Raw genomic sequence first — 25,485 nt, forward strand, 5'->3', positions numbered from 1 at the left:
TCCTGGCAGATATAATAACTGCCAGGGGGAGGCACTTATCTCACATTGTGCAGAGGCATCACTGAAGAATTGCATCCCAAAAAACAAAAAAAAACAAAACAAGAACGTATCCCCTGCTATCAAAACCCAGTGTGTGTCTTTTTATGATTTAAAAGACACATTGATGATTTATGATTCCCTGACATTAACACATTAGGAATGAAAAAGAAGTCCACAATGTGACAACTGAAAATACACTCTCCGAAAACATAATAAAAAGATGAAAAGTAAAGATATGAAACAATGTATTCCATTTCCAGATTAGGTCTGCAATTTGTCAACTAAATGATCTCTGCTGTTAAACTTAGACAAGCGGAGTGCTGCTCAGTAAATCATGCTGACAATAATGATAGCTACAGTGTGTCCTGAGTGTTTGTTTTATGGAGAGAGGGCCTTTTCTATTCACTCCACTGACATGTTTATTCACAAGGGGAAGAGGATGGATGTGAGTCATGAGCACATCTCAGGAAAAACTATATTATTAGAGTGTATTTTCTGTAATTATCAAGTCTGGCTGTATTTGTTGTGAGGAACTGGAACCATATATTGTGTTGCTTACAGTAGCTGAATGACATGAATTAGCTTTGCAGCTGAAGGGAATTTGTGTAGCTGAACAGTTTTTTACAGTCTGAAACAAGTATGTTTTTCTATTTAATGCATTTTTCATATCTATTTTGTACCTGTTAGGACATTTGGAAAAATTACTTGACTATTATGTATCATCATCCGCGATGACTCTTGTCAAAAACATTTATAGTCTTTAGTTTTCTGTCTTCTTACCTGTTATGTACAGTTCAGTAAGAAAGTCATAAACCCTCTTTCTCTGTGATGCTTCAACCTTAAAGACAGAATGAATATTAGGTTTAGGCAAGAAACTGCGAATACATTAATGAAACAAATAATAGACACAATCTTGCGTCTTTTCATTTGTTGTTTGTTGTCAAATATCTCGTAGAAAACACAATTTTGCATCATTCATCCACACACACAAACACTCAAGTCCCAAAGACTTGAGAAGAAGCACAAAAAACTCCAGGCTGTTTCCTCCAGGGGGAGCACAGGTTTACCAACACTGGATTAGCCTCTGGCCAATGGTGATGCTCAAGAGATTATTCAAACAGCATCTAAAAAAAGCTCTCCACTCATACGCTCACCGAGTGGAAGTGAACAACACTTTCTGTGGAGTTCAGCCGCCTGTTGCATGCCATGACTGCGTTTTACCGGATAATTTTCCTTCTATCTGGTAAGTTCATTATTTACTTTGAAGTGGAGCTATGACTAGTGGGGGGAAAAAATCCAAGTTATTCTAAGAACACAGAAGGAGTCAGTGCAGGTTACAGGCTTGAGGGGAAACCACTTGTATTTGCACAGTAATTCAGTCAAAATGTTATTCTAAGGGAGCAAATGAAAAGAAACTACAGCATTATACTTTATTTAGAGAAATATATGTTATCTCTATACTGGTGACGAATGCATGTTTCATAATCCACAAATAAGAACAAGATGTACAAACCTGTATGACAATTTGCGGGTAATTCATGGTGTTCACAAATGCATTTTCCAATTCACAAACAAATGCCAACCAATTAGAGCAAATGTAAAACATCTGAAACACACAGAGCACCTGTACATTAGTGAATCAGATGACTGACTTTACATTTTCACACATCTTACACCTCATGAATGTCTGAACACGTCAACCAGGTTCAGATTTGAAATAATGGGATAGTACAGAGAGAATTTAGTCCCCATAACGGTGACAAATGCATGTTTCTTGATCCATAAATAAAAATCAGAAATAAGTAAGGCATGTGTATGACAGTTTGTGCGTAATTTATGTTTATGTTCACAAATGCATTTTCCACAAACCATCCACGAACAAATACCAAACAAACAAAAAAAAACACAAACAAATGTAATACAATTTTACAAATAAATTCCAAACTTGAATAAATGTCATTAATCTGCATATATATTTCCAACTTCAACGTCATTAATCTAACTTTTGAAATGCTTCCTGTGCATATAAATGACTTTTGCTTTTATTTACAGATTTTTGAATATGTGTGCATGGATCACCTGACATGTGTGAATTCATTTACAATTATATTTGTGTGTCTTTTTCACAGCCTCTGATCCACAAATGTTGGAAAACTCAGATGGCTTGTTAGTCGCTACAGAGAAGAATCCACATGGATGTCACTCCATGGTTCCTACTTGCTGGGACTAGCACATGGAGACCACAACCCACTGTTAGTCCGCTCGCACTGATACCACACAGACAAATAAGAAGTTCGCCACCTAGCTGTAGCTGGCTTGGTTTTTGTGAAACTGTCATAAAAACATAGTCCTGTCCTGAACTAATTAGCTGCAGAAACACAATTAAGATTGCTTCATGAATTGTTAGGACAGAGGCAGTCAATAAGCTGGTCTTTAGGGGTCAGGAAAGGGGAAACAGCCTCTACAAGCTTGAATAGTATAGGTAGTGAATTTAAAGTTGCCAAAATTAAAGCCATAACAGAAATATTCCATGTAAAAACACTTTAAAGGGTGATGAGATATTGTATGTTTTGGGAAATCACTCACATTTCTAAATCTTGTTTTTATTTGTGGATAATGAAACACACTTTCAACACCAGTGTAAGGACTAATTTCTCTCCATATTTCCCCATTATTCTAAGTCTGGACCTGGTTGAGCTGTTCTGGCACAGTATATCTTTTTTGAATTCATGATAGCTGTGAGTAAGAGTAAGGTCAGTGCTGTGAGTGCTGTACAGGGGCTCACTGGGGCTGCAGAAGCACACATTCTTGTGAAGAAACAGCCTAAAAAATATGCATGTACCTTTCTAGATTTCTTTGATTCTGTAGCCAATTAGAAAAAAGGACTTCATACATGCAGAGGGCCGAGCAGTGTCTTTGTGCAGGGTTTTATGTTTAATTTTATGAAGAATATGACACGGTTTATTTCTCTTGCAGTGGCCGTGGCCTCTGTGACGACACGCGGGTCCCAGCGGACTAAAAGAGGGCTACTCGAGCTGGCAGGAGCCATCAAATGCAGCACAGGGAGATCTGCCTTGGCTTATATGATGTACGGATGCTACTGCGGACTGGGTGGTCAAGGCTGGCCCAGAGACAAGGCAGACTGGTGAGACACCAGCCAGGGCTTTAATCACACTCCTCTCAAAGCTGACAGAAGAAAATACAACTCAATGTCAAGACTGCTTTTATCTTTTTTTTCTGAAAATATCACATATGCAGACTAAAATGTAAACACCCAATTGACACTCTATATATGACCCACCTATACATTATGTGGTGCAAAGTATATCATTCAGCGTGCATTATAGCCCTCCATGGTGGGCACACATGATTTGGGTTCTTCTCAGTCATCCTACATCCTGCTGGTGTGCACAGTGTTTCTGTTTGTGAACGAGTCGACTGAACCACAAATGCTGTGCGACGGGATGGAAGGAGAGGATGATGCCCAAATTCAGCAGACTCACATGGTCCAATGGGTACAGCAATTCAAAAGAGCTCCAAAAATTCCACACCCAAATCCTAATTGCCGACTCCTTCTTTTCCTTCTTCACCACAAAGCGTCAAGCCCCCTCAAACCAGTTAACTGCTAACTATCTGTTTTGTAAACTCATGTGGTGATCCTGCCCTGCCTTTAAAATAGCTGTGGTGAGACTCCAACCACAGCACTGGGACTATCCACCTATCGCTTTCTTGACCCTGTCTGGTCTAAATTGAGTTCTGACTGCTGCCGCCTTCAAAACAACACATCTATCATGCTGTTAATTGTCTTAATTCTGTATGTAGGTGCTGCCACAGACATGACTGCTGTTACGGAGTCGCCGAACGTTTCGGCTGCCAAACCAAAACAGACCGGTATCAGTGGACATGTGAGGACAAGACAGCTGAGTGTGGTATTGCATTTTTAAGCCTTGTTTGTAATATCCATATGTTTGCTTTTTGATCTTTGTTTTTAGTGGCAGCACATTAAATATCATGCTTTGCATACATGCATAACACACCTTCAGGAGTAAACATAAAAGTGAAACACAGATCCGGCTATGTGTGCATGTACCCATGGTGCTATGAAAACAGTATGCAGACAGCTGATTCTAGGGAAAGAAGTGGATGCTTATAACCTGTATTTAATGTTATTTTAAGCCTCCTTTAATCCACAGTAATTACAATTATAAATAGGAACAGCCTTAATAAAGTGTACCTAAGCACTGAAAACAGTGGGTTGATTATGATTTTCTTTATATACATCAATGTAAAATTACTTCACAATATCTGCATTAACTGTTTGTTACTTGTGTGTGTTTCGGTTCAGTAGCCAGATTTCTCTCATTCTTAGAGGAATTGCACCAAATTAACCATTCAGAAGGAAAATGAATAAAGCTAGAGTTGTTTGCAGCAGTAACAACCAAGATTTTGCAACAAACACTAATGATGGAAACAACAAAAAGCATGCATATTTAGTGAAAATCCTCTTTTCAGCTTATCACTGAAAGAAGACGTTTATGTTCTTCGTTGCAGATGATGTGAAGGACAAATGTGAAAAGCTGCTGTGCAAGTGTGACAGAGACGCTGCCAAATGTTTGAGAAAAGCACCTTTCATCCGGAAATATGCCTTATGGCCAGATTTCCTCTGTGGCTACCAACAACCAACGTGTAATATTTACTGACACAATAAATGCATCTGCATGTCTTGTGTGCCTTTTGCAAATACATATTACAGTAATAATGGTAACAGGAGTAATGTAAAATTGTAAAAAAAAAAAAACAAACAAAAAAAACAAATCCAAAGCTGTTTAATTTATCATTATCAGGCCCTTTTACCTAATGTGACAGTACATAATGAGATGTGTTTTTGCAGATACCCTTATATCAAATGTTGTTTCAATAAAACACAAAAACTACTATTAAAACCTGAAAAGACTTTGCAGTAAATGAGCACCTAATTTCTGATAAGTGCCCCATGAATGCCTGGAAAGTAGTAATGGGGATTATATCTGCCCTGGATTCACACAATAGAAGGGCAACTTGTGCATTCCTCGGGTGAAACTCAGCCAGAAGGTCGATTGTTAATCAGCAAGGGAAACATCAGATGGTCTCAGTCCTCACAACAGTACTTTTATTTGCTGAGGGCGTTGTCTGCCTTATAACTCTGAAGTTGCCTCCCTGTGCTTTGGGAATGTTTTGACTACTCTTCATTCATCGGGGGTTTTTGAAAAAAAAAAAGTTATTTGGAAACTTGAGTGAGTTAATAGGCAAACTGAGGTTTTCCTGCTTTTCTATTTAAAGTCAGCTGTGACACAGCTTTTATACTTCTTTCCCCCAAAACCCACGTATAAAAGGTTTCAGCAGCATTGTTAGTGCTATTCCTGAAATCTCTTAAGTGTTCATTTCCTTTTAAAGCTTTAATAACACAGTATTGTTGTGCTGAAAAGAACTCTCCCATGGAGTCTACAGATTAACTTGAGTCAATACATAGCCATTCAGTGATCTCATATACCCTTAATATTGTTACATTGTGAGTTAGTGATGTATGGCTGGTCTCATTGGCTGGTCCGCAGTGAAGTATTTGCTCTGTCTTTTTTCTCAGAAAAAAAAAAATAAAACAACAAATGCAACCTTTGAACCAAGGCAGGCCTCTAAGGAAAAATAAGGTCATAAAACCAGGCAGACGTTGCCTGGTCTTTGATGTGTGAAGTATAGAAATTCACCTGTAGATGGTGCAATATTCACAAACATTAATCACGCTGACAGCATGAGAAGCAAGCATTTACACAACTTACACAATGACAGAGTTTGTTCTTAATAATCATCATTGATGTCATTTAAATATATTTTTAAAAAGAATTTCTGCATTGAGTTCAGTAGAAACAAGGAGACAGTTTTCTGACAGTGGTTTCACATGTAGAAAATTATGCTATTTTAGTCCACCACAGTTGGTTTTAGGTTTGGGAACCTCCTTTAGATTAAATTAGTTCAAGTAAAAACTGTCATTCCCCTCTGACACTCACTAAACACCATTACCACCGTGGGTGTAATCATAGTAAATAAAACAGTGTCCCAGATGTTACTGCTCTGGTGAGCTTCTACACTCCTGAGCTTTGTGTATCGGTTCACAGAGGAAACACAGTTTCTTTGTTGAATGAGTGCATGGCTCATGTGTGGACTGAAATGGGAGATGATGCTGTGGTGCATGGTGTGGTGCAGCGAAGTCCAGGACTGGAAACAAGTATCTGGGTCATGGCCCACAGACACTTGCCCGATTGTATCCTTCACCTTCTACCTTCGGTGGGTATGAGCTCCGAAGTTAGTGAAGTCAAACGCTCCATCCACCATGTGGCAGACAGCCAGTACCACACTTCTATTAGTATATTTTCTTCTAACACTAATCTCTCTGAATGAAAATGAAATAAATTTTTATTGTGCCATCATTAAACTGTGCTGAGCTAGTGTGCTACAAATTATGTATGATTTAAAGTATTTTTTTAACTTTGCTATAACTATGTTTTATACACTAAGTATACTGTAAGTAGAAAGCAGGGTGCTTTGTTTTTGTGGTGCTAAAATTGTTTGCATTAAAGTTACAGGCTGAGTCACTACAGCAGCTGTTTGAGTGAAATCAGAAACTGAGAAACAGAAGACCCTCATTTAACCTTTCTCATTGTGTAACACTGGCTGTGTTTCTCAAGCAAAAACATTTTGATCTGTAATGCGTTAAAGGTTGCATGGCTGTTTTGCAGAGGGAAAGTCTTCATCGGATGCTGAAAGATTCACTTACATAGCTCTGACATCTCTTTCTGGGTTGTTAGTGTCTGGTTTTCAGTTTCAAGGACATTTTGATGAATAGTACATCTCTAAATATTTGTTTAGAGCACACTGTGGTTCAGTTTCATTTCTGGCCAGCCAGCTGTCTTGTGAACCTGCATCCTGCTCCTTTCTTTTCCCCGCTGCCTGTGAAGGTTGATGAGGTTTCTCCTCAGAGCTGTACTCTGGCAGCACACTCCTCTCTTCTGTTCCTGCTGCCTTGAAGTGGTGTGTCAAGGATTTCAGCTCTTGACTTTGTTGATGATCTCTCACCTGTGCTATGTACTCTTGCCAAATACCATCATCACACAGTCTGTGTCTGCACCAGTCTTAACCGTTGCCTTAAGAATCTATCTACACCTTCAAAAGATGAGACTTTCTGTCATTGCTGGTTGGAAGGTTGTGAAAGTTAAGACTCAATGCCTGGTCCTGTTTTGAATCTCAAAACAGATACCTCCTGTGCACTGTTGAAAGTGGTGCATTTGCAATGACTGTGTCCTCTAAGTGCCTGAATTACTTGTCCTTTCCCTCTCATCTCTTGCTGAGGATCAATGGGATTTTTCAGTGTTTTAGTGATGAGCTGTGTGAACCTTGAGAACTGCATCTAAAATACTTCATTGTCAAAACTCTTCAGCTGCAGGTGGTTATTAATATTTTACTTGTGGGATTTGGCTGTACAACTTCGCCAGTGTTATTTCACACTTATCAGCAGCAGCAGTTGAGTTTGGCCGTAGCTGACATGCAAAGTCTGGTTAAAAATGACTCAACTGACCTCATATTAACATTTCTGGATCATTATGGCACTCGAAGAAACCAGGCATTTGAGGAAATGCCGGTCCCCTACCCTACATATGCATGACAGCGTGGTTGCCGCAACGAATGAGCACATTCTTTAATCCCTGCCGGGTGAGCTGACAGAACGTGTTCCACGCTAATTGCATTCTTTAATCAACTGTTTGTCTCTCCAGCTGAGAGCCAGATAGCACACAATGAAGTCTTGGCTTAAACAGCTCCAAACATAAACAACCATGTGCAGAACAAAGTATGACTTCATATACCAGCATAAGATCTTCTAAGCTATGTACAGGCATAATTTGTTCCACTGATGTACTGTTTTTTTTTTTATTATATAAAATAGAATGACAAGTAACTAAAATACAATAGAATACATGATTTGGATGGGTTTCAATGCTTTGCATTTACTGTGTAAAAAGAACTCCTTTGAATTCAGAATACCACTGCCTACGCAAGCACAAAAATCAATGTGAATGGAGCCCAAAGCAGACTTGGACATGCTGCCAATATACTGCATGTTGCAGACTCTTTAGTCATCCTCCTCCTCCTGTTTTCTCCTTTGTGTGTTTTTTTTTTTTAAGACTCTTTTTATTTGCAGGTGGCAGAGGAGAAATGAAAGGAGATTAAAAGTATTGTACAAATGATATGATATTGAATATGTGTGATTTTTATAATCTAAGTGATGATCACACATACTGATCGTTTGACAAAGTAAAGAAGAACAACAAATAACAACACGACTCTATTATCCTTGCCTACAGCTAAAGGCATGTACAAAATGCTGATATACAAAGCCGTTGTATACAGTATGATGTCAGCATCATCTGTCAGGATTCGGACATGTGTGTGATTATATAGCATTTTATCAGTTGTTCAAGAAAAGGCAGATTTCAGCAACCAGAAGATGAACTGAGGGGATTAAAGACAGGATGAGAAATACGTGAATATGTGTCAAATTTCTTTTAAGGATGAAGACAAAGGTGAAGAATTGTGTCTTTTGCCAGTAGTGACCCCATCTGGCCAATTACCTCCAATTTTCCTCCAAGATATATATTGTTTTTGCTAGGACCGCACAATTCCTGCAGTGTGTTGTTTAAAAATGGGAGGGACAGCTCTTATTCTGCCTTTCTAACCAGCTCAGGGAAGGGTGAGAGCGTTTCAATGAGGATACACGTGAAAGCCTGCACCACACAGCCCCCACCCGTACTAATAAAATATGAGGGAAAAAAGCAGTAGAAGGGGGATCATTAAAACAGAAAGAATGGAGACACTTATGCTGTTGCTATATCTGGAATCTAAATACAAGCTGTGAAAGTGAAAACTATTTAGAAGGGCGCTGATAATTGCTTTCCTAATCTTGGAGGAAAGCTTATGTGACACACTCATTTCCACTAAGGTGAGATTGCGTCATTATGCTTACGAAGGTATACATACAGTATACTTTTATACCAAATATCCAATTTAAACTGTCTCCAGAATCTCTTTGACCGGGTATAAGCGAATAAAATAATGTCAGCAAATGTTATTTACTGACATTAAAAGCTCAGCGGCAGAAAATCCTCTTGGGGAAGAAAAAACAATAATATATAAAGTCCTTATATTTTCTCCTAATACTTTCTTAGGTCATGGGATCAATGTTTTATATTATTATTGACACTTTAAAAAAAAACCCACACAGGTTACCATGGAAACAAGCTGCTGGCACTGCAGCTCACTAATAGATGTCAATCACAGTGGCCTTGACTGCATGATGTTTATGAGCCATTCTTTTGTGTTCACTTGAAAAATACTTGTGGACCATATGAGAGCAAATTCCTCTCAAACATCCACACAGCTCTTAACCACAATATAAAATGATCACCTGAGGAAGTCTAAAAGGAGATTTTATTGCATTTTGTCTGTTTGCATTGTGTCATGAAGGACAGTGTCTTTTTCTTCACCATCATGACAATTAAACTTTAGAACCTGCAATTTTGCAATCTGGACCTTATTTGAAGTGAGGGAGGTACTGGTTTATGTGTTAAATGCATTTCCTCTCACTGTGATTGTAGTTGGAGATTGGAGCGGTTTAAAGGTTTTAAATTGTTTTCTTCCTATCATCACGCCTCGGTTTACAAAGGGTCACTTGAACAGATGGAACGTGATGATACACTGCAGCGTGAACTAGATACGAATCATTGATGCTGCAACATGGAGCGTTACCCAGGAAACTGCAGTAGTCTGCTACATCACTGTCAGCTGAGTATGCATGATTATGATGAAATCATCCCAATGATGTGATGTGAAAATATGTTTTGCACAGGAGACTTAATGCAATATTGTGAAAAGTAACATTTGATCAAGCTCAGGTGTATTTGCTGAGTATCTAAAAACACAAGCTGTCAGACAGGCAAACATCCACTTTGAAGATAAACGCAGGTGCAACAGCAATTTTGAAACTTACTGTGAGGATAAATGTGAAACACACTTGAGGCCCTATCATTCTGTATTTCAGACTGCAATTTCTATGTTTTTCCATTCATTTTGAATGAGACACACTCTATGTTGTATTTTGAGTCAAAAAATTGCACTGAGTTGTTATGCGCAGTGAAGTCAAGTGCGTAAAGACCCCGATCGAGTGTAAAAATACATACTTGTGTGTAAAGTCACCAGTTAAACCTGAATTACATTAAAATGATGAAAGGAAAATGTCCAAGGGGATAATTTAACATGGTAAAAACTCAGTCTACTTAAAAGAAACATTTCCTTTCCAATACAGTTTGTATGAATTTATTAACAGTGTTGTTTTTATTAACACAGAATCACTGGACTCCCTTTACTGTACTTCCGCACATACTATGGTTTACACCAGTGGTTCTCAAGGTGGGGTCCAGAGACCCCCAAGGGGGTTTCAGGGGGTCCCCAGCAAAAAGGGGAATAACTTACTTTCTCTATAATTCCATCCATAAGTAACACAATGACAGGATGTGTGACTATTTTGGTCATGAGTTTCATACACTTTCTATAATAAAACGTGTAAAAGCGAAAATCTTATCAGGTGGGGGTCCGTGGTCTGATTTGTGTCAGTTTAGAGATCTTTGACGTGAGAACTTTGAGAACCACCGGTTAAAACCATTGCTGCTCTAAGTCTCGACTTCAAAAGGCACGGACGGGGTTCGAACCCGCGATCTTCGGTTTACGAGACCGACGCCTTACCACTTGGCCACCGCGCCTGCGCTGTCTTTGCCGTCCTGATTTAATTTGTCCTTTAACAAAGCCCACATGTTGTCGGTATTTATATACTGTAGATTTGACGGCGCACTTGCTATTGTCTTTTAAATGCGGTCAGGCTCGACTTCCTCCCTCTGACCGACACAAACACTGTGAGCTGCTGAGATTAACAACCAGTAGAAATGTATTGTTGTAATTTGGCCACAAGAGGAGGCTGTTAACTACCGTGTGAGAAAACAAAATACGTGTCTAGTCATTTGCAGATTTTAACAAGTAGAGGTCTCTCTTCTACTTCCAGTGTTTACAACAAAGAAACACAACATAGGTGAGCCCGCAATGTCTGCTTTTCAGTCCTCTTTACTTTCTGTTTTGGTTAAGGGCTGTCGCGTTTCCTGTAAAGCTAATTAGTGAAACTGCACGTCCGGCACTGATTTGGCAAGAAACCAGTTCAAACTAATCAAGGTAGCCCGAGCTAAATGCACAAGCAGCACAAAAGTTTAGTTACGGGTGAACAACATAACAAACCATTGTGCTATTCTTGACCGTTTAGAAGTAGTGGAAGTAAATATATGAAGTTTGGTCTTAGGTTGGTTATAAGGAAAAAGCCAGTGAGTCATTAAAAGCCTAGGCTATTTGAAGCATAATGTGCCCTGCAAAAATCACTGCAAGCTGCCAACGTGTTACAAGTTGCATGCACAAAGTTGACATTGTCAACAAAGGCTGGTCGTGATGGAGAAACTTTACAAAGGGAGCTTTTATTAAGATCTGACTTTCAATCGGTTATTAAGATAGGCCTACCTTAATATTTTATGACATCAAACACAAAACACAGGTGTCCTCAAGTCTGGCATACGCTGTCATGGCATGGGCCAGAGTTTGGTAGAGAAAAGGTCAGGGGGTCACCAAAATCACCAAAAATGCAATATCTCAACTAAATTCAATGGCAATGTGTGCAGTAACTGTCAAGATATTTTGTTCAGAATTGGCATATTGAACACAGAGAGATTGAGCTTGCATAGCTAATAACTATGAGAACCATGAGGCTGTTTGTAGTTCTTTCCTAAGCAATACAATATGCATGAAGCCAGACTGCAGCTTTTCACTGTCTTTCTTTTCCAAACATCAAAGATGAATGCCTGCCTGAGGGGATTTTTTTTTTTTTTTTTTTGGGAGGGGGGTGTGGGAGTGGTGGTGGGGGGGTGGGGGGTCAGATATCCTAGAGGCTGTTTGAAAAATGAATAAGACTCATTTCCATTGGGAATGAGTTAGTGGTGAAAATCACAGATGTGGAGTATTCACCTTGACCTGCTTATATCAGCACACAGACCAACAGAAGGGCTTCTCAGGGATAAACTGCATGCGTAGATTTAATTCAGAGTACCTAGAAATTTGACGCTGTTTCTGTCAAAGTCCAGACTTGCTTTAGTAGATGGCTAGGTTCAATCAACTCTAGATAATGTAATAATATATAATGTCTAAACTAACTGTCTTAAAAGCAAATTACCATCAATGATAAAACAGGATAACACCCTTGAGTGAGATTTTAAATAGCTAAAGGTGCTTGTAGTTTATTTTATAATGTCACATGTCATTGATTTTTAGCAGCTCTTTGTTTTTTATTTACTATCATAAACCGCTGCAATAACACAACCTGTAAGATACAATATGTTCCAGACAGAGATGATCTGGTGCATTTTTGTTCATGCTGGGAACACCAAGCAGCTCATACCCTGAGAGAATAAGATGTATTACTGTAGCAAGCTATTTAATTATTTATTGCCTTGAAAAATCATCGTATTTTGCTGTGCTGCTTGTGCAGCAGAATACTCCTGTGCCCTGAAATCTGAGAATATTTATTTTTTTGTCGAACAGACACACCTTTTTTGCATAGAGCTTGCTCTTTTGCTATGTAAACAAGAGTAAAACTCTTGCAAGCAAGAGCAAGCCTCTTCTGGCTGCTTTATATTTTTGTTAGCATTGTAGTTTAGTCATGTTAGCTTCAAGCTGATGAAGACATCTTTATTGCAGTGTTTCCTAATAATCTGGACCTGCATCTGCATGAATAGCCACTGGTACCATGTAGACTGTCATTTTAAAGCTGGGATGGAGCATAAATCCTTATTATATCCCTCTTTGTTGATGTCACTAATTAAGCTGAGGACACAGCAGACCACATTAATGGAAAAATCTTCAGTACCAAATGGTCAGCTGTAATTTAATGTAGGCCTATTATGAGCAAAAAACTAAAATAAACTAAAAATACTAAAACACTAAAGTACATTGTTACAAATATTCCAACACAACTAATAAGGAACATTGACCACTGGGTTTCACAGATCATAACATGACATTATCAGTCACATCCAAACTAGCCTGCTAGATTAGCTCTTCAGCTAGCCCATCTGCACAGTCCAATTGAAATCACTCTAGATCAGATACATTTTTATGAATTTCTGTCTTAGAGATTAATTGAATTGTCTACATACATTTATAATTGCATTTGAAATAATTATCTTAGTTGTTAAGTGCTCTGTTGTGGCACCTTGTAAGAAGAAATGTCAGCATTTTCAATCAAAATTTAAAATTTCAGTCACAGCTTCTATTGAGTATTTCTAAAGTGTATATGATGATGTAAATTATTCTGTATTGAGGATTAAAATGACCTTTTCCACCTGTCTTACCATTGAAGAGGCTTTACACCAGGCTGTGAACTGAACATGCAGTGCTGATGAACTGGACACCAGGCAAAACAATCATTTTCTATGTTAAGATCTTGCTGGAAAATGAGAGAAAACAATGATTATAGCAAATACAAAACTGTGTTAATAGACTATTTTAAAAAATGTATGAGACTGTACAATTATGTACATTGGATACATTATGCACATGTTAACATAACATACACTCAGTTTTAGTTTTTTTTTTTTTTTGGGGGGGGGGGGGTAATTTAAGTCACAATTTTTTTGGAGAGATTATCCCTTCCAAAACTTGCTGTTCATCCTATGATATCTTGTGATCTCTCTCCTGCTATTCTCTTGCAACTGAGCAACTTGTTCTATTTTGTCAAAATACTGTATTTACTCTATTTCAAGGTGTAGAAATAAAATGTGTTTAAATATATCACAATCCAGGCAAATGCAAGTGGCAGCCAACACAGCGGGTCTTTGCTGGTGCAGTGTGAGGAGAAAATTGGTCATTGTGAGAAGGGTATGCTGGATCTGACCCTGGCTACAACCAGACATGCGAGTGTGAAATCCAGTTGAAAGGTAAGCAGCTGATAAAGCTACATCACAAAGGCAATATCATCTCTCCCCCTCTCTCCCCAAATTTTCTTTTCACCCATCTCTCTCCCCCTTTCTTTGCATTCATCTGCTCATTAACTGGGCTATTTTCACAACTTCATACAGCCGAATGATTGTAAGATTTAATAAAATATCACCTCGTGATGCAGCTGATTGAAAATCCCAGAGTGCTGAAATGTGTCATTTCTAAGAAACTGATTTGATTTTACACAACACTGTTTAATTTATGTTTCTCTTTCTTTCTGTAGCTTAATGTGTACGAAGCAATTAGGTGCACATCACTCATGTCTGTTGGGTCTGTTACCATAGCTACAATACGATAGTGCAGACAATCATCTGGTCCTTGTTTCCTCCAATAGGGTCGCACGGCTGAAGCTGCAATATACAGTAAAGATGCTCATCTTTCAGCAACACACTAGTAAGAATCCGAAACAGGTTCATGAGTATGAGAAAGTATTGCAGAGTGGCAGGCAGGGGACTGCGCCCAGTCATGGCGGACCACAGAAACAAGATCCGACGAGCCACACAGCAGGAGAGGAAGGTGAGAGCATCTACCATTTTGAAATTCAACTCCTCTTATTGTTCGTTGAAAGAGTTTGGCGGAACAAAACAGTGACAGTAAACAAGATACGTCTTATAATTCAGCATTTAAACGCAAAAAGGGACCAGGATGAACAAAAAGGAGGTATCACTTAAAACGCATCAGATGGACGAAAGCAGACAGAAAGACTCTGCGTATACTTATAAATGTAGTCTGAAGCTGTTCAGGTCAAATTTAGTTTCAAGTGGTGTGATCAAAGAAATCCAGCTGAGCTCTTGCTGAAAAGGAAACGCTCCTTTTACGTTACATATGATAGAACAACTGGAAATGGGGAAAAGTTATCAAAACAGTTTTTTCGGTTCAAATGTTCAGAATTTATTGTACATGAAATCAGAATTGTGAAAGTAAATGTACAGATGTGTCCTCAATCAAAGAGCGCTTCAAATCCCATTAGTCAGAACATCTGAGGAAAAAGATACGTTCAGGGACTATCATGGAGGAGCTTTGAGGCCAGGCTTGTTGAAATCAAAGGCCTGAGAGCTGAAATAATTTTCTGTCCTTATCATTCTGAGGAAAATAAATGTGGTCAGTAAATGTTCGGCTTGGAAAAGGACAACAGCCAATGCAGCATGTTCAAGCTGCCCCCCTACTGGGCGGCCCATGAGCCTGTCGATATGGTGGTTTGATGTTGGATGGAAAATAAGAACCCCCCACAACAAACAGAGAGAGGGCTGGAACAGAGAGACTGGAACAGAGGAAGAGAGGGTAGAAAGGGAAGAACCATCGACAGATGGACTCTGTTGTGATTAAAGATGGCGGCAGTCTTTACTGCAGACTACGAAGGACTATACTCGATCCATAGAAAAGCGGTGGGAGTAGTCTACGATTCAGCACAACAAAACCGAAAACCACACAGAAAGGTAAACCAGCAGGTATGATGTCTGCTTTTGAATCTCTGAGGATGAGAACTGCTGTTTCCAGTAACTTTCCATTGTACTGTTTATCGGTCTATTATGTCTGTCATCGTTTTTCATGTCAGTGCCACACTGGTTTTGTTGTGTCCTCCTCCTCATCAAAAGCAAAGCAGATCATTTGATTTGACCGTTGAATGTGCATCCCATGACCAGACTACTGAAGACCACGACAGACTGGACGCTTAAATTAATTTGAATTTCTTCAAGCCAGCGGATGTCTGACAATGTACTTTCACCATTTGGTACATGGTTACGGATTTATGTCTTTGGTATTATGTCACCGTAGGAAATATGGGCCTTTTTTTAATAAGATTGTTTTCTTTCTTGTGGGGAATATGGTGCTTTATGAGCTAGAATATCCGGCAAAATAAACTCAAGTCTGCAAATTGCTCAATCCTCTGTGCCTAATCCACTCCAAGGCTTGTTAGTCATGATATATTCAGCCTGGACAAAGGACATCAGCAGGACTCCAGAATACATTTTCTGACAGTCTTTTGATATTACTCTTTGGATAATGTTCAAAACTTAAAACAAACATGAAATACCTTTAATTTTCCTGCCACACTTTCATTTAAACCCTCTCATCTAAATAACTCTTTTAATCATGTCAACGATTTTGAGTGTCTCGATTTAATATATAACCCTGTCTATGTTTTCAATCTTTAGTTTCGAGGGCTTTAAAACATGATATCTTGTTTGTTGTTAATTTTTTAACTTTAAGTGAATTATCTGAATACAACCAGTTTGAAAAATAGAAATCTCTATTGTGTGCTCTTAGAATGGGAGCATTCACGTAAACGTCTTAATGGGCTTTTGTTCATCAGAGAGTCTTCAGCAGAGATAAGCCTATTTCAGCCAAGGCCTACAAGGGAGTCTAAATCCACACTGACAGGTGGAACAAAAGACAACTGAAAGCACTGAATTGGGAAACATGAATTTGTCCTCTAGTAACACTTAAGTGCAGCAGGATGTTCAAGAATGTGAAAATATATTTAAATGTCAGATTAATTCTTAACAGATAAATTCTTAACACATCTGAAATCCTCCTTTTTTTAAGAGCAATGATCATCGTGACTCTTAACAAGCTTTTACAAACTGGTAAATTACAATTTTTCTCTAATCAGAAATGAGTATCAGCAATCAGTGAACACAATAATGATTAATTGAAGGCTTTTAACAACTACATTTGTTTATCAATTTTGGCACAAAATACAGTTTTTACACAAGATTTGCTGATTTTAGTAGTAGATAGGTCTGGTTCATACACTCCTTACACCTCAGAGCTGAACAGAAACATCTTCCATTGTTCCTCCATGTGCAGAGCAGCTCCACTGGGCCAGTCGCTGAAGGGCGTCTTGTTTGTAGTTGCTGAGGAATAGAAGACTATTTTTCATACACCTTCCCCACCCAGCCGTTTCCACCAGTTCAAGGGATTCAGTTTGCAAACCCTCAGGTCACAAGTTTTCTGCTCATGACTGAAACCTTTCATTACTGCTGCTCGCTGTAAAAATGTTTGTAGAGGTAGTTTTTGGATGGTGTGCCAATGGAAGTCAGAATGCATTATCATCTGATATTGTGATACAAGGGGAAAATTACTAAAATTTGAGTTGGAGTCCATTCTGTTTTTTAGTTTTTATGGCACAGTTAAATCTTTATATAATTGATTAATGCACTTTCAAAAATGACCATAAATTATTTTATTGCAGTTATTCTTATATTTCTGTCACATTGGCAGTCACACACACACACACACACATATATATATATATATATATATATATATATATATATTGGTGGCAGAGAGAAAGGTTCAGGTCCTCAGTTCAAAGGCTGTAATATCCAAACATTCCTCTTAAATCAGGCTGTATAGTGTGTAAAATCAAGTGGTGGAAAAAAACTGAGTACATTTACTCAAGTAGTGTACTTAACTACAATTTCGAGGTATTTGTACTTTACTTGAGTATTTCCATTTGATGCTACTTTATTCTTCAACTCCGCTACATTTCATAGGGAAATATTGTACTTTCTACTCCACTACATTTATTTGACAGTGTTAGTTACTTTTCAGATGAAGATTTTTACATAAAATAATATATTTTAATAGTCTAACTGTTGTTTGAATTGACGCTCTTTTCTTTTAAAAAATGTGTTATGCACTTTATGTGAAAGGTGGTATATAAAGTGTACACTTATACATAATATAATATGATGCAGTACTATTACTATTAATCTACCCAAAGTATCTAAAATTGGCTCCACATCGATAAACTACATTTGTTAGTGATTGTTAGTGATTGAAACAAACAATATAATATACTATAATAACATAACACAGTCTGCATAAGGAGTACTTTGCTTTTGATATTTAGTACATTTTGCTGATGATACTTCTGTACTTTTACTTAAATAACACTTTCAATTCAGGACTTTTACTTGTAATTGAGTATTTTTAGATGACACTATTTCTACTTTTACTTAAGTAAAGGATCTGAGTATGTTGTCCGCCACTGTATACAGACCCAGTCAAAAGTTTGGACACACCTTCCCATTCACTTGAATGAGAAAATGTGTCCAAACTTTTGACTGGTACTGTATATGTTATAAATGTATGCTAACTGTATCAGATTTTTACTTGGTGCTGTAGGATACTCAGGTCACAGTTGTTTCTGTAATGAAGACGTTGTACAGGATATGAGAATCCTAGTAGACTGGTGATGTAAAAGGGTGTCATGCACAGTGTCCACAATATCACCAATTTGAGCCTCCCAGTGACATATATGAAAAGCCTAACCAGGGACAGGGGTCGCAAATTAGCCTTGGCTAGAAATCCTATTTCAATACATCTGTTTCATGTTATTTTAACCTGTTACAATGTTTTTTTTGCATCGTCCCTGACAAATAAATTAATTTAAAAAAAAAATTTAAAAAAATATCATTCCCTCTGGGGTAACGATCAAAAAGAAAAAAGGAAATACGTCAGTCAGTTTGGTCTAATTTTGGAAAAAACTAAAGAAAACAAACATTGGGTGCAGCTTTTAAGTAGCAATTCAGTAGCTGCCCAGTAGGGACAGAGAAAGTCATTAGAAGAGATAAAAGATATGCATATACATGAATAAAGAGTGCTATAAAGATGTAATTCCACCAACTTGTATATACACTAGGCTATGTGTGTTTTCTGGTGTACATGGGTACATCATCAGTGATCTAACTTTGAACCGCTGTGTGTGCAAAATCTATCAACATCAGATGCTGCTTTTGACTGATAATTCAAACAAGTTCATAGCTTGTGTCCATGTAATGTGCATACTTCTGTTTTGAGGCTGTATTTACAGTTGTAGTGTTCATGGTCGATCTCTTTTGATTCACAACAGCTCATCTTCACGGACTCCCTCCCACCTCTTCACCAGTACTCATCCATGTGGTTGTTTTTTGTTTTCATCAATGCCGTCCTTCATTTAATCATCCCAGTTTCTGATCACCAGCTTTGATATTTAAAACAACTCTTGTGTGGATTCAGCTTTTCCCTAGTTAGCAAAACGGCTGGGATGTGATGGAGAGGCTATATGTGTAAACCTCGTATATGATTTTCCTGTCTGGGCTCTGTCTGGATGACCTTCAGGTAGCTCCCATGCTAAGCCAGGTCTTTGGTTTATGTACTGACAATGAAATCAGCTGTTGAGTGTAAGTTTACATCATAATAAGTTTGGCCGCTGACGCTTAATGGTGGGCCCAGAAAACTGTGGAAGTAATGGATGATTCCTTTCTCAAAGCTCTAAATTTGGAATAGTGAGACTTCATGTGTTGGGTCATATCACATGTAAGTTAAAAGCAGTGGTATTAAGCAGTACAATTCGTCTCCATTAGCAGGTTTTATTGTTTTTAGATTTTTTTGCGTGTTTCTAACAGCACATGGTCAGATGTTGTAGTTGTACTGGGTAGTTAGATGACTAAAATGCAGATATAATTACATCTTTCAGTAGGTCAAGTTCACTGTTATCATTTCACTGATAATTGCCATTGTAATCAGTAATAAAACGATTTGAACTTGATTTTCAAATTCTTATCCCACCATAAACCTCTAGACGCAGGGTTGATTTACAACTTACAAGAACCATTTATACATACAAACGTTCACAAACCTGTTGAGCTGTCTCATACTGATGCAAAATGTTAAGATAGGGAAAAGGAAATATCTTCAAGTCAGTGAGTCATTACGAAAGTCACTGATAGAAAACCTAATTAGAAGGCACCATGCTGCCTAATCAGTGGTTACTATCAAGATGAAGTTCATAATATGAAAACTCAGTTCGACCCGTATTACTGGTATCATGATGAAGCTTTAGCCTCAGATAAAGTTGACTTTCAGAGAGAGAGAGAGATAGAGTTTACAGACAATTTTGGTCATATCATGTTTTCTTCAAATATCTTTAAAAATTTAATTTAAATATCTATTTTTTTCCACAAGAATCAGCTTAAACAGTACAAACATTAAATCATATTTCTTAATATCCCCTGATTTTTTTTCTGCTATGTATAAAGAAGATTAAAAATATTTCTTCTGTTTTAGGAACAAATGGATGGAAAAGACAAACTATTATGGCGACATTCTGCTTTTGCCAGGCCTTTCCATTTCATGGGGGTGAGAGGGATGTTACCATTACTGCAGCCCAACGTGTTAAATAACCGCGCAATGGATTCCTCATTAAATGGACGTACTGCTGGAGGACGCACAAGGAAGGCATTCAAACTCAAGGTAAAACATGCTGATTCACATGTAGATCAGCATATGTTCATTATCTTCATTTGAACCATCTATTTAAAAAATGCAAGCATATGTGCATACACACAAGCACAGATAGACAAAACATTTCTCTTGTTTTTCCAGAACAATGCAGGTTTATCCTTAACTTCCAACCCCTTTGCCAGGGAAAGACATAACTTCCTTCTTTATCATTTGCAACAACACAACTGGGTTGTTGATGGTGACATAGTGGCACCCAGTTTGAGTCAAAATGAATGTTCACAGTCTGGGAGAAGGACTGTTTTATCAGATAATGCACTTTGCTTTCTGAGTACCAATCAAATACATGCCCAACTTGTGCTGTGCCATCAGTTGTAGTAACCCTGTTGTAATGGGATATATATTAATATTGTAGGAACTATTTCTAAATGTTCTGTTCCTTGACCTGTAGGTTATTTTTTTCTTCACAATAAAATAGGCTACTTTTAGGCAGTTTCACCCACCCTGAAGTAAAACTGCTAAAACCATCAGTACTTTTATGCTTTGTGTGTTTTTGCAGTAAGTTACTGGTATGTACAAATCATGAACAGATGAGTTTATCTGCAGACAAGTAGTGGCGTCGACCACATTGGTGGCAGAGAGAAAGGTTCAGGTCCTCAGTTCAAAGGCTGTAATATCCAAACATTCCTCTTAAATCAGGCTGTATAGTGTGTAAAATCAATTTTTTAGAAATCGACATGGGAGTGTGAATAAATCTGTGTCATGTCTGTAAGTCATGGGGGATAATGTGATAAATTTTATAAGACTGTCACATTTTCATCTGAGGCTCTGAAACATTTCTTAGTGGAAAAAAAATCAAAGTTTGACTTCTGTGTCGTGACAGCTGATCGACAGCATCAAAAGACTGAAATGATGTTGGAAAATGACAAATGGTGCTATACAGAAAAAAAACTCTGTATCTGAGTTTCAGGATGCTTAAATTGTAGCTACCCATAATCAATTTTGCCCTGAGGAAGCTGAAGTCTTTTCAAACTTTTATGTTGCTGGCATACATATTGCAAGCACTGTGTATAGCACACACTTTTAACAGGTTTCTAGGTCTAAGCAGGCAATTCAGGTGATATGATGAGACGGAGTGTGAAACATACATTCCTGTTCTTTCTGGTGCTCTCAAATGGTTTGATCTAATTACATAATCAAATTTGTTTCTGTTTTATGGTGTTCCACCAGCCTTTCATCTTAGGCTCAGTAAAACCGTGTGACTGCTCAGTGATTGCCAGGTATGAAAGCATAGAAATTTATGACAGCCGCTTTTGCTACGTTTGGTATCGCCTTTAGACTGTAAAGTCATAAAGTCATGACATGATCAAGTGTATCTAACGTAGCAAAATGTTCTGTTGAATTGAAACCGTGGTGCATTAAATGTCTAGTTGCAAAGCTGCAGTACTAGTTGCAACTACGTATAAGGGCAACTATTTTTATTAATAGTTTTAGTCATTTTTCAAGCAAAATGTGAAGATTTGATGCTTCTCTTATATCTTATATGTATGACAGCAAGCTGATCAAATAAAAAAATAATCAGCAGATTAGTTGATAATGAATTGCAGCCATTTGCCAGTGTCTGGTAGATATGTCAAATGAATTGGACCATTGAAAAGGCCATTGTAAGATGTAAATAGTAGAAACCAGACATGAAATCCAGTGTTTTCACATTTGTAGTCTAGACATATCAATTACTATAACTAGGTTCTTACAGTCACTATGCATGTAATGATAGAGACATGGAAGCTAAATTAACTATTGAACTGGGGAGCTATTGGCCATCATGTGTGGATGGACACATAACCCATAAACTCTGGCATCATTCTCAAGTTTACTCTTCTGTCAGCTGTTAGAGTGCCAATTCTTGGTGGTAAAACTGGACATTTATGACTTTACAGGTTGACCAAGGCTGCCTGAATGCACCGTTTAGCAGGAAATGTAAAACTTGTGCCATGGTAAGCTGATTTAACTGATTAAAGCACATTCAACTGAAGTAACCCATGTAAACTAATCAGTTAAGTCATCTGGTGCAGTCTTCTGCTGGAATGAAAACCTGCAGACTTTCTGCCTCCATTGCACGTAGCTATCCAACCTGCTCTACTAAGAGTAGTAAATATGCACTTTAAATGTTTTATCTGAAAGTACTCCTGACATGGGGTACACTTATTTGCTTGCTCTGTAGAGGTTAACTGTAGTATTGTTTTTGCACTAGTAGCCATGACAGATATAACCTTCTTCAAAGGGTTACTACACATATTTTACATATGAAGTTCAGTGTACTGATTATCAGGAGTACTACTGAGTCTGTGGAAACAGATGTGTACTGTATTCTCTAGCTCTAGTGGGAGCTTTCAAACGTCTGAAAAAAAGAACATTGGGCTTGGAGACAAATTTGCAAATTCATAATGGAAAGGTTGCATTACAAACTGGGGCAAGGTTTTTCAGAGACATGAGCATTTACCAGTCAGGAGAAGTCAAATGAGAGGCACTATGGAGTTGAATTATGGGAACTGTAGGATCCAGTTTATTAGGGATTATAAATCAGGACCACTTGGCCTCTGCTGCATCTATTTTTGATAATCCTTTTTTTTTGTTTTTGTTAATATATGACTTGCAAGCAACCCAAAGTTTATTGAGGATCGCTGGAGTCTACCTTTAATGTTACGTGGGCTATAAATCAGACATGATCAACAATGTAATTTGCATTAGTAAACCTATGGGGCAAACATATTCATCATTTACATACAACATATAATACACACACAAGTATGCCTATACTTAAATACTTAATTGTTATCCACATTTAAAGGACCAGTGTGTAAGATTTAGTGGCATCTAGTGGTGAGGTTGCAAATTGCAACAAACTGAATACCCCTCTCCTCCATGGATGTATAAAGAGAACTAAATACAACATTGGAGATGGGGCCCTGTTCATTCCTATGAAAGTTGCTCAGTGGTGCATGAAGTCACCTCCTGCTGTAAAGAAATTACCTGGATGAAAACATACTGACACACTCTATGGGCTGTATGGAGGATGTTCACTAGAGACTTCCGCTGGCTGAGACGGCTAACTTCTGGTTTAGCCCTCCGGCTAACATAAATGGGGTTAAAACAATTAAATCGTGCGGCTCTTCTAGACTTTCGAAATGTGATTGGACTGAACGGATCACATTCTGATAGTGAAACGAGTCATTTTCCAGGGGTTGTGACGCTCAAAAAAATGTATCCGCTGATTTACAAATGTCTCTTTCATAATGTAAGTCTTTTTGAGCCAGTATGCATCACATGATGTTGTAATTACACAGATTGGCCGCTATGTCAAATTTGCTTCAAAGCCCGGTGCTGTTCCTGTATCCAATTCTTTTTATACATCCATGCTCCCCTCCCCTTCCAAGGGAATAGGAGAACCTAAGGTGGCTGCGACACTCACAAAAAACACAAAAGACCCTCTCTAGAACCAGTATTTGGTTTATCTGTTCTGGGCTACTTTAGAAACATGGTGGTGCAACATGGTGGCATCCATGGAAGGGGACCCGCTCCCTATGTAGATATAAAGGGCTCATTCTAAGGTAACAAAAGCACAAAACAATTCTTATTTTCAGGTGATTATACACTAATTAAAACATACTTATGATTATTACATTCCATTTATGTCAAGTCTGTTCCACTAGATGCCACTAAATCTTACACAAGTGGTCCTTGAATACTCATACTGATATATTCAGATGAATATGTTGAAGGTTGATTTCCTCCCCCCAATAGAGGTTATTGGTTTGGATTTGGAAAGGCCAGCCAATAAGTCATACTCATTTTTTGTTTTGTTTTGGTTGTAAGATGTCAGATATTTTTTTTAGTGATCAGCCACATTTATTTCTGTGGTTAATTATATATTTTTTTTTCAAAGGAAGTGGATACTCCAACCTCTTTTTCTTGATACTGTATGCATGTTAATTCTTGAGCTAGAGGGAAAGAGAGAAACCCAGTGAAGCACATGTAGCAAAGCCAAACACTGGTAATGTGTGTAGTGAACGGGCGAGGCGCTGTGCATCATCTGCTGTGTAGCCTCAGCTCCGCACAGACAGTGAGAGACAGCCATGGAGAGGTGGAGAGCGGGCTGTCTTCTTTGTTATTTTTAAAGTCCTGCAGTTCGCAACTATGACACAGTTCGCGGTGACTTGTGCCGGCCCAAATGCCCGATGCACTCCAAAGCGGCAAGAAGATTTCCACCGGTGAAGTATATGTCACTTTTTTTTTTTTTTTTTTTTTTTTTTTCCTCAGACAGCTCAGAGATTGGGATTGCGGTAGTCGGGAGATATGTGCCATCGCTTTGCTGGTTGGAAGTCTATTCGGAAATTGGTGTGGGATTCCCTCTGTGTCCTCTGGCGGTCGGGGAAATGTTTGCGGTCGTCATGTTGTGCGTTCAGCTTAGCAGCTGCTAGCGGAGATAGCGCGGATATTAATAGGTGAATAGTGTGACAAAGTTGTGCACTTGTCGGTCGGCTGCTGAAAGGCCTGGCTCCGTATATATGTGTGTGTGTGTGTGTGTACACGGAGTTTGTTTCTGGCTCCCCTCCCCCACTCGCCGCTGCTGTTCTGCTCATTCTGGAGAGGCCAAGACATGAATGTGATGAGAGGCTCACTTCAAAGCAGACTACAGTTTTATAGAAAAAAGGGACATTTTCTCGAATTCGGCTCTGACTGCTGAAATAAGCGCGGAAATGTTTCTGTATATTCCCGTCAGGCCACACACACACACACACACACACACACCTGTGACCGCGGAGCCGTGCATTTAAATAGTAATGCGCTAACTGAACACCTGACGTGCCGATACATCATCATTGTGCTTACAAGTAGCGAGATTGACTGCTATTGTCCTTCAGTATTTTAATTAATGCATAGGTGTGAAATGTGCTTGTATTAAAAAAATATTATCATTTTCAGTCCAGCACACCTGGCTTTATGCACATTGCACGTGCTGCTCACACTTCAGGATTGTGCAGAGGA

General features: G+C 38.4%; 2 protein-coding genes and 1 non-coding gene across 12 annotated transcripts in view; 2 read left to right on the forward strand and 1 right to left on the reverse strand.

The window, feature by feature from the left end:
* Positions 1-1,193: 1,193 nt before the first annotated feature.
* pla2g10 (phospholipase A2 group X) lies at positions 1,194-4,739 on the forward strand. Its single transcript, XM_042393865.1, has 4 exons — positions 1,194-1,282; positions 3,016-3,184; positions 3,862-3,968; positions 4,591-4,739. Exons 1-4 carry the CDS (start codon positions 1,246-1,248, stop codon positions 4,737-4,739), a joined length of 462 nt encoding a protein of 153 aa, XP_042249799.1. The 5' UTR covers positions 1,194-1,245.
* A 6,069-nt stretch (positions 4,740-10,808) lies between these two features.
* Positions 10,809-10,880, reverse strand: trnat-cgu. The gene has a single exon. It is a non-coding gene; the product is annotated as a tRNA-Thr (tRNA).
* A 123-nt stretch (positions 10,881-11,003) lies between these two features.
* The window catches only part of axin1 (axin 1), a 39,136-nt gene continuing 24,654 nt past the window's right edge, over positions 11,004-25,485 (forward strand). For 2 of the 10 annotated variants that reach the window (XM_042393057.1, XM_042393067.1), the window contains exons 1-4: positions 11,004-11,203; positions 14,010-14,144; positions 14,540-14,721; positions 20,263-20,448. The gene's annotated coding sequence lies outside the window, so the exon portion shown is untranslated. Of the gene's footprint in view, positions 11,204-11,324; positions 11,341-14,009; positions 14,145-14,539; positions 15,642-18,660; positions 19,513-20,262; positions 20,449-21,666; positions 21,717-22,376; positions 22,434-24,389; positions 24,713-25,485 lie in introns of those variants that run through there. The other 8 variants (XM_042393060.1, XM_042393059.1, XM_042393058.1 and 5 more) reach the window with 8 other exon arrangements.

This window comes from Thunnus maccoyii, chromosome 18 (genome assembly GCF_910596095.1).
Source record: "Thunnus maccoyii chromosome 18, fThuMac1.1, whole genome shotgun sequence".
In the NCBI taxonomy this organism is placed as follows: Eukaryota; Metazoa; Chordata; class Actinopteri; order Scombriformes; family Scombridae; genus Thunnus; species Thunnus maccoyii.

What these genes read in the sequence shown, in the direction of transcription:
- pla2g10 (XM_042393865.1), top strand. Translation starts at nt 1,246, where the DNA reads ATGACTGCGTTTTACCGGATAATTTTCCTTCTATCTG. An exon ending in CCCAGAGACAAGGCAGACTG is followed by an intron (nt 3,185 to 3,861) that starts GTGAGACACCAG and finishes TTCTGTATGTAG; the next exon opens with GTGCTGCCACAGACATGACT. An exon ending in GGACAAGACAGCTGAGTGTG is followed by an intron (nt 3,969 to 4,590) that starts GTATTGCATTTT and finishes TCTTCGTTGCAG; the next exon opens with ATGATGTGAAGGACAAATGT.